General features: G+C 39.1%; 1 protein-coding gene across 1 annotated transcript; it reads left to right on the top strand.

The window, feature by feature from the left end:
* Positions 1 to 2,208: 2,208 nt before the first annotated feature.
* LOC119507629 (N-alpha-acetyltransferase 50) lies at positions 2,209 to 5,014 on the top strand. Its single transcript, XM_037800837.1, has one exon. The coding sequence runs from the start codon at positions 2,462 to 2,464 to the stop codon at positions 2,969 to 2,971; it is 510 nt and encodes a 169-aa protein (XP_037656765.1). The 5' UTR covers positions 2,209 to 2,461; the 3' UTR covers positions 2,972 to 5,014.
* Positions 5,015 to 9,350: the final 4,336 nt, after the last annotated feature.

The raw sequence follows: 9,350 nt of genomic DNA on the forward strand, positions 1-9,350 counted from the left end.
CCGTAACCTGTCCTCTAACTTTCTGTCTCTTTGAATTTGTATGTTCTGTTTTTTTCATATAAGTGGAATCATACAATATCTGTCCTTTTGTGTCTGTTTGATTTCACTAAACATGATGTCTTCAAGGTTTAGCCATGTTGTAGCATGTTTTAGAACTTCATTCCTTTTTATGGCTGAATAATATCTCATATACCACATTTTGTTTATCCATTCATCGGTTGATGAACACTTGGGTTGCTTCTGTGTTTTGGCTATTGTGAATAATAATGCTGTGAAAATTGGTGTACAAATATCTGTTCAAGTCCCTGATTTCAGTTCTACAAGTGGGATTGCTGATTCATATTGTAGTTCCATACTTAACTTTTTGAGGAAATATGAAACTTTTCCACAGTGGCTGCACCATTTTACATTCCCACCAACAATGTACAAGGGTTCCTGTTTCTCTGCATCCTCACCAGCACTTGTTATTTTCCATTTTAAAAATAATAGTCATTCTAGTGGGTATGAGGTGGTATCTCATTGTGATTTTGATTTTCATTTCCCTGATGGCTAATGATGTTGAGCATCTTTTTATGTGCTTTTGACAATTTGTATATCTTCTGTAGAGAAATGTCTATTCCAGGCCTTTGCCCATTTTTAAATTGGATTATCTTTTTGTAGTTGATGTGTAGGAGTTCTTCATAGATTCTGGATATTAAACCTTTATCAGATATATGGTTTCCAATATTTTCTCCCATTCTGTAGGTTGTCTTTTCACTTTCTTGTTAATGTCCTTTGACATACAAAAGGTTTTACTTTTAATGAAGTCTAATTTATCTATTTTTTGTTTGTTTCTCATGCTTTTGGTATATAGTACATAGAATCCATTGCCTGGTACAAGATCCTGAAGATATTTCCCTATGTTTTCTTGTAAGAGTTTTATAGTTTTAGCTCTTGTAATTTGGTCATTGATCCATTTTGATTTAGTTTTTGAATATGGTGTGAGGTATGGTCCACTTTCATTTTTTTGCATATGGATATCCAGTTTTCCCAGCACCGTATTGTTAAAGAGAATATACTTTCCCCATTGAGAGGATATGGCACCCTTATCAAAAATCAATTGGCCATCTTACATTTCTTAAATTTGATAACTGTATTTAAGGTGATTACATAAGTGAATATCCTTGTTCTTAGGAAATATACATGGAAGTATTAAGGGTTCAAAGAACATGAAGTATATAATCTACATTCGTGTGTTTAGAAAATATACAGATAAACAGATAGCTAGACCAGAAAGCTAGACAGAAAATAGATAGATAGATAGGTAGATAGATAGATAGATACATAGATAGACAGAAAGAATAATAGATCAAACATGGAAAAATGTTAAAAGTTATTGGATCTGGGTATCTGGGTGGGGGGATATGTTCTAGTTCTCTGGGTTTTGTGTTTTTGTGTGTGTGTGTTATTTTTGTAACTGTTCTGTAAGTTTGGAATTATTTCAAAATAAAATGTTTAATTAACATTTATTTCTGAACTCTCAATTCTATTCCATTGGTTTATCTATATGTCCATCACTGTGCCAGTACCATACTGTTTTGATTATTGCACCTTTGCATTAAGTTTTGAAATTGGAAAGTATGAGTCTTCCAACTTTGTTCTTTTTTTCAAGATGGTTTTGGCTACATGAGGCCCTTTACCCTTCCAAATAAATCTGATGATTGATGATTAGTATTTCCATTTCTGCAAAAACACGCTGTTGTAATTTGATTGGGATTGCATTGAATCTGTATATCACTTTGGATAGTATTGACAGCTTAATGTTATTAAGTTTTCCAAACCATAAACACAGAATAACAATTTGTGTTTTTCTGTGTAGCAGTCTTTTACATCCCTGATTAAATTTATTTCTAGATATTTTATTCTTTTAGTTGCTATTGTAAATAAGTTGTTTTCTTGATTTCCTTTTCAGACTGGTTATTGCTGGTGTATCAAAACACCACTGATTTTTGTGTTTTGATTTTGCACCCTGCCACTTTGCTGAATCCATTTATTGGCTCTAGTAGCTTTATTGTAGATTCTTCAGGATTTTCTATCTATAGGATCATGTCATCTGTAAATAGAGATAGTTTAATTTTTTCCTTTCTAATTTGGATGTCTTGTATTTCTTTTTCTTACTTAATTACTTTGGCTAGCACTTCTAGTATAATATTGAATAGCAGGAGCTGGAGCGGAGCGCCCCGTGTGCACGTGTGGAGAAGCGGCGGCACCAGCACGGTGGCGGGAGACATCCCCGCCCCCTCCGGAGACACAGGGCCGCGCTTGACTCTCGCGGCCTCCGTCACCCGCTCAGCTCCCTGCCCCAGGCTAGGAGACTGGCTTGTAGGGTAGAGTGGCCCGAGCTGAGGGCACGAAGAGCACAGGGCGGCGGCGGCGACGGCGTTGATATCGGTGGTAACGACGGCCTCAGCAGACGGGGAAGATGAAAGGTAGCCGGATCGAGCTAGGAGATGTGACACCACACAATATTAAACAGTTGAAGAGATTAAACCAAGTCATCTTTCCAGTCAGCTACAATGACAAATTCTACAAGGATGTACTGGAGGTTGGCGAGCTGGCGAAACTTGCCTATTTCAATGATATTGCAGTAGGTGCGGTATGCTGTAGGGTGGATCATTCACAGAATCAGAAGAGACTTTACATCATGACACTAGGATGTCTGGCACCTTACCGAAGGCTAGGAATAGGAACTAAAATGTTAAATCATGTCTTAAACATCTGTGAAAAAGATGGCACTTTTGACAACATCTATCTGCATGTCCAGATCAGCAATGAGTCAGCAATTGACTTCTACAGGAAGTTTGGCTTTGAGATTATTGAGACAAAGAAGAACTATTATAAGAGGATAGAGCCTGCAGATGCTCATGTGTTGCAGAAAAACCTCAAAGTCCCTTCTGGCCAGAATGCAGATGTGCATAAAACAGATAACTGAACAAATTACAGATGAACTTTCTTGCACTTGCTTGTCGCCAAATAAAAGAGAGGCCCACTGATTTTTTTCCCCTTCTTTCTTTTAACGCTTCCCCCCTCTTTATTCTTGTTTCTCTTTCTTTCTTTTTTCTATCTTTCCTTCCTTTTCTCTAAAAGTTTTAATACTTTCAAGGACATTAATCATGTTTGGATTGTTTGAGTTTTCTGACTTTCGTGAGGTGGTTTCATTGAGGGAGGGAGAAGGTGTAGGTATGTTTAGTTTCACAGTTAAAGTATATGGTTCCAAAAATTGGGGTGTTAAATAATTTCAAATTTTTTAGCTAATTTTTTAAAATGTCCTGCTTTCACATTGAAGGGCAGAGCCTACAAAATATTGTATATTTCAAAAGACAAAAAGAAGCAGCAGCAATATCTTGTTCTCTAATTCATAGACAAGTTAGTGTGTTTGTGGTACTTTGGGTTTTTTAAAGACTATTTGTGGGATACTAATCCCTAAACATTGCCTTCACTCCACTGTTAGTCCTTCTGAGCACCATCTCAGGAGTTGGACCATTATTATCCTTGTAAGAAATACTTAAGCTTTGGTTGTTGTTGTTTTTGTTTTTTGTTTTTTTAATGCAGTTGTTTCCTTTCTTCTTTGCTGGTGGTTGAGGTAGATGGGGCAGTTTGGTTAGGTAGTGTTTATACTTTGGTCTCAGTATTTGAGTTAAACTGCTTTTTGCTAATGAGTGGGCTAGTTGTTAGCAGGTTTGTTTTTCCTGCTGTTGATTGTTACCAGTGGAATTAACTTTTAGAGTGTGAGCTGGTGAGATTAATTTATTTTAATATCCCAGCTAGAGATATGCCTTTAACTGACCTAAAGAGGTTTGTTGTGATTTACCTTTTTTTTTCTCCTGCCCTTTTTCTTCAGTGAACCCAATAGTAGTTTTAGTCAACATTGTTAAAAATGGAGTTTATGTCCTTATTGGTCAAGACCCCTAATTAAACCTGAAGCAGGTGTTTTCTCTTGGACATATTAAAAAGTACTTAAAAGGAAGTTTAGCTGTATTTGTGGCACAAAAAATGCATTTAATGTCAGCTAATGCAGGCTGCTAAACCTGTGGCCTCTGAGTGTTTGATTTAATAGGGAAGAATATCTAGGCAGTATTTTTGAGAACATAGCTGCGCCTTTGCTTACCTGTTGGAGAACATCCCAGATTTGATTACACTCTGTGCCTACAGTGTTGAGTTTAAGGATTTGGGGAAGAGTGGAATTGTTGAACGTATTGCTTCTATTCTTGGAAAAGTAGAAGTCTATAAGTGTTAATAATGCACATGTCACTGTGACCTCCTCTACTGACAGAACTGACTTATGCCAGAATATTTTCTGGCACGTAGACAAGTGGCTTTGATATTGATCAGTTTTTTTTGAAAGATGGGAAACATCTGAAATTTTTGTCTTTTCCTCCCGTAGTCCCATCTTCAATATTTAAAATTTTTTAGATTGTCAATACTGATGACCTTTTACAATGTCCCATTAGATTTTAAAACTACACAAGGATTGAGTTTTCTCTTGCTTGACTTTGAAAGGAAGGTTGATTCATAACGTTTATCCTCTTATGTAAAATTCTGGTATGAAAGTGTCATCTCTCCAGATATGCTATTTACAAAATATTTATGCACATTTTATAATCCTAAATTCTTATTTGAGAATGTGAAAGTGTAATAGACTTAAACAGTCTTATTGAGTGCCAAGAATAATACAGAAAAAGAAGGTAGTTGATGAATGAACATATAGGGCTCCAGTCTTAAGATAGTAAAAATCTACAAAGACCACACTGTTTCTTGAGCATCAGTTTTTTAAGCAGTCTGAATCTAGGCTTAGAAGAAAGGTTTCATGTTAAGCACCTTTAACCTTCGTGGATAAACTTCAGCTTGCTCTTGCCAAGAGAAGAGTGCTTGAGTTACAGAAGGCATTAGTTTGAAGAATTCACTCTTTTTGTAAGCTTCAGGTTATCAAAATAGATTTTGATATGTAAATGAATTTTCTGAGATGACATTGCCTCTATTTCTATAACCATTTTGCCTGGACTATCTAAACAGTCCTATGAATGTATCCCTAAATGTGGTTATTGAAAACAGAATAGCTGCCTCATGACAATTAAGTAAATGTTATTTAAGGAGGGAAAAAATTTAAATTTTGAATTGATTGTGCAGGCTCCCTGTCATTATAGTTTTCTTTTTTCCACACTTTTCAATAACTTAACCTAAATCGTAAATGTTTGTAAAGGGTTAATCGTCCTGCATCAATTCCATCCACTTAAGGAGAGAGAAAAGCTGGGCACTAATTCATATGCCTGTGAATCAGTAAAGACTGAATTGCGTGTCCCATGATGAGTTGGTAATTTTGACATATAATAAAAATTCTCTTGTTGGAGGTATTACAATAAATAATTCTATTAACTGGAAGATCACAGAATGTGTCCATCATATTTTTCAGGATAGATAGTTTTTACTGTGTGATGAATAGGTAAAAATTATACTATATGATAATTGATTTCTGTTCTAAAGAAGAGAATCTGTAGATATATCTATGCAATATATAATTTGTCCAGATTAGTTTTCATTTGGTAAGAAAGTTCTGAAATATCCCCCAAAGCAGTTTACTTATCAATTGAAAGTCCTCCAAAAATAGAACTATTGGGAAATCTTTGTGTGTGGTGGTGGAAAAGAAAAGCTCCCTCAGTTTTTTGGAGGGAATAACTTTAAAAATACTTAAATGGCTAAGTTTACCTGGTGTGGTTAAGAATTAAACTTGTCAATTTTAACATTGCTGTTACATCTGAAATAAACTTGTGATGTTCTGCTAGTAAAAAAAAAAAAAAAAAAAATTATTGAATAGCAGTGTTGATAGCAGGCATCCTTTTCTTGTTCCTTATCTTAGGGGGAAAATTTTAAGTCTTTCATCATTGAGTATGACATAACCTGTGGGTTTTTCAAAAACCCTTTATCATGTTGAGGAAGTTCTCTTTTATTCCTAGCTTTTTTTTAATCAAGAAGGGGTGCTGGATTTTGTTAAATGCCATTTCTGAATCAATTGAGATGATCATGTGGTTTTCTTTTTTTCATTCTATTAATGTGGTGCATTACATTGACTGATTTTCATATGTTGAACCACCCTTGTATTCTCGGGATAGATCCAAGTTGGTCATAGTGTATAATCCATTTAATGTACTGTTGAGTTCGGTTTGCTAGATTTTGCTGAGGATTTTTACAACTATATTCATAAGGGTTATTGGTCTGCAATTTTCTTTTCGTGTGAAAGCTTTATCTGGCAGTAGAACTAGGATTTGAACTCAGGCAGATTAGCTTCAGAGCCAGAACTTGTAACCAGCTTCTTTACTTCACCTGCATAGGGCTGTGGGTGAGTCTACTTCCCCAAATGGGATGGGGGTGTGCAGGCAGTGTGCTTGACATATGTGTTCCAAACGTGTCCTGCAGGAGGCAAAGCAAACAAGCTTGATTCTAGAGCCTCCCAACTGTTTTCTGATTGCTCTTTTAGGACCTGTGAGTGGGTGTGGTATGAAAAAGGCTCCATTGTCATTTAAGATTAGTAAACTCTGAGGAGTATAGGACCACCGCCCCCACCCCGCCGTAAAATACTCTAGTAAAGACATTGATTTTCCCTTTGTTTAACCTGGAGTTTCTCAAAATTATCTGAGCAGAAAACTCATTTTTTTTCCTTTGCTAAAGCTTACAGATATACAGTGGACACTGTTCCAGGACTACTGGCTTGGGAAATGCTCTCCTGGACTTACCCTCCACCTCACTACCACTCTGCTCCCTTGAAGAAACACAGCACTTAGAGTGGCAGCTAGGATTTTTGCAGAGAGCAAAGTACTCAGTGGCCAGTCAGCTCAAATGGCAACCACAGGATGCTAATTAACCAAGGTCAGGCAGCAGCTGACGTGCCTAGGCTGCATGAAGAAGCCAACCAACAGGGTCTGGATGGGTGGTTTCTTTATTTCTTGCTTTCACATCCCACTGCCACTGCTCTTGTCTAGACCCTTTACATATCAAGTACGGCCTGTCAAAACAGTCTCCTGACTAGTCTCCCTGTCAGCTGGCTCACCCTTCCAGTCCATCCCACGCACCTGGCCAGATCTGTCTTCCTACTACTCTGATGTGGCCCTGTCCAAGATGTATTAATTTAGTTTTCAAGACTGTCCCGTATGGCCCCAGCCTACCTTCCGTGCTCACTCCACACACCCTACGTTCTAGACAAAGTTGAATCATTCTGAAGCCCCTCTATGCTCTGCACATTCTGCTCCCTTTAGCCCATACTTAAAATGCTCCCTCCTGCCTCCTCTGTTTCCTCCTGTCAGAATCTTATGGTCTCATTCATTCACTTATCCATTCAATAAGCACTTTTTTTTTTTTTTTTTTTTTTGGCCTACTGTGTGCCAGGTCCTTGCTAGAATAAGACACAACCCTTAGCCTTTAGGAGATAACAAAAGCATAAATATACACTCTGATAGAGTGATGCTCAGGGTTTTGTGGGAATATCTGGGAGGAGTGCCTCTCCCTGCCCATGGCAAATAGGCCAGACAAGGTGGGCTTCCTGGGGAAGGGAATGCTGAAGCTTAATGAGTGAAATGGAATTAAACATTTGAGGGCATATGGTGTGCCAGGAACTGGCCCACGATGTGTTGTGTACTTGAAGCCCAGATCTCTGTCTGCTACAGGACAAATAGGACAGGTTTTCCTCATCAGGGCATACACTCCATGGTCCTCATGGAGAATCTCAGGCTGATCCTGTTGACCTGGGGAAGACTGGTGAGAGGAGGACACTTGTGCTCATCAGAGAGAAGGGTCTGGGAGAAGGAGAGGAGGCCAATGACTGACATGTTCCCTGCATCCTGTGGTTCAGGGACCTCCCCCTCCTCCCCAGCTCCCAAGTCTCCTCTAGGAGATGCACGGATCTCAAACATTCATGAGTGCACTCGTGCAGCTTGGTTGCCAGGGGCAACCCAGAAGACAGCCTCATTCCAAAGGCAGTCACTGAAGCCCCCAGCCTCGCTGGCCTCAGAGTCTGGCTCTGACGGACAATGGGTTGGTGTCTCATCTCAGCCAGTCTTCCCTGGGAAGTGACAGGGCAATGCCAGTGTGTTCAATTGGGTCTGAGGGCAAGGTGTGGAAGACAGGCCTTCCAGCCATTCAGCAGGAGCCTGAGAAAAGAAAGGTGACCAGTAAAGCAGTGGATGGCATTTTAATCCACATGAATACTTAAAATATGAGTCACATAGCCATGTTTTTCTGAGACATGGCCTAATTTACTTCAGGCCTCAGGCTTACTAACTTACTGCTGACAACGTGCAGGTCGGATGCCTGTGTGTGTAGGTCTGCAGTGCTAATGAGATTGTAGAAATGGTGACTATCTCTCGCTCTCCACTCCACTGAGTTTGTCCACCAACAAGTTTCTCCTTTTCTTGAGCCGGGACCTGTAATTTGGGAATACGGGGACTATTTAGGAGAGAAGGCAGAGCACGCAGGCTCCTTTAAAGAGAAAGCACGCCTGGTGCAACTGACATGTAATTGGGTTTACCAAGGCTCCCTGTTTCTTTCTCTCGTTCCTGCTGTTCTGCCTGCTGGAATTGCTCCTTCCTCTCCCCACAATGAGGGAGACCTGCACTACTTAGAGTTAAGACCCCTGGGTTTCAGTTTCTGCTCTGTGACCTTGGGCAAGGTATTTAATCATCCTGAGCCTCTTTCTTCACCTGTAAAACGGAAACAGTAATGCTCGCCCTACCCAATCATGGGATTATTGTAAATATCAAATGACATAATTTATGAGAAAGTGCTTTGCAGACTTTAAGTGGCTATGATGATGATGATGATGATGATGTTGATGGTGATGATGATTAGAATAAGAAGCTGCCAGTGATTGAGTGGTTACTGTGCCAATTGCTGTCCTCTTTATTCATATTATCTCTTTTTAATTAAGATCTCATTATTTTTTGCTCAGATGTGGCCTGTCTCTCTCTAAACCCACTTGACAGGTAAACTCACTGCCCTCCCTCCTACATGGGACGTGACTGTCAAGGGTGTAAATCTCCCTGGCAACACGGGACATGACTCTCGGGGATGAGCCTGGACCCGGCATTGTGGGATTGAGAAAATCTTCTTGACCAAAAGGGGGAAGCGAAATGAAACAAAATAAAGTTTCAGTGGCTGAGAGATTTCAAATGGAGTCGAAAAGTCACTCTGGAGGGCATTCTTACGTGCTATATAGATATCCCTTTTTAGTTTTTAGTGTATTGGAATAGCTAGAAGGAAATACCTGAAACTGTTGAACTGCAACCCAGTAGCTTTGATTCTTGAAGACAATGGTATAACTACGT

Source organism: Choloepus didactylus, chromosome 13, assembly GCF_015220235.1.
Source record: "Choloepus didactylus isolate mChoDid1 chromosome 13, mChoDid1.pri, whole genome shotgun sequence".
NCBI classification, from domain to species: domain Eukaryota; kingdom Metazoa; phylum Chordata; class Mammalia; order Pilosa; family Megalonychidae; genus Choloepus; species Choloepus didactylus.

Coding starts and splice junctions, on each gene's coding strand:
- LOC119507629 (XM_037800837.1), top strand. CDS start 2,462: ATGAAAGGTAGCCGGATCGAGCTAGGAGATGTGACACCACACAATATT.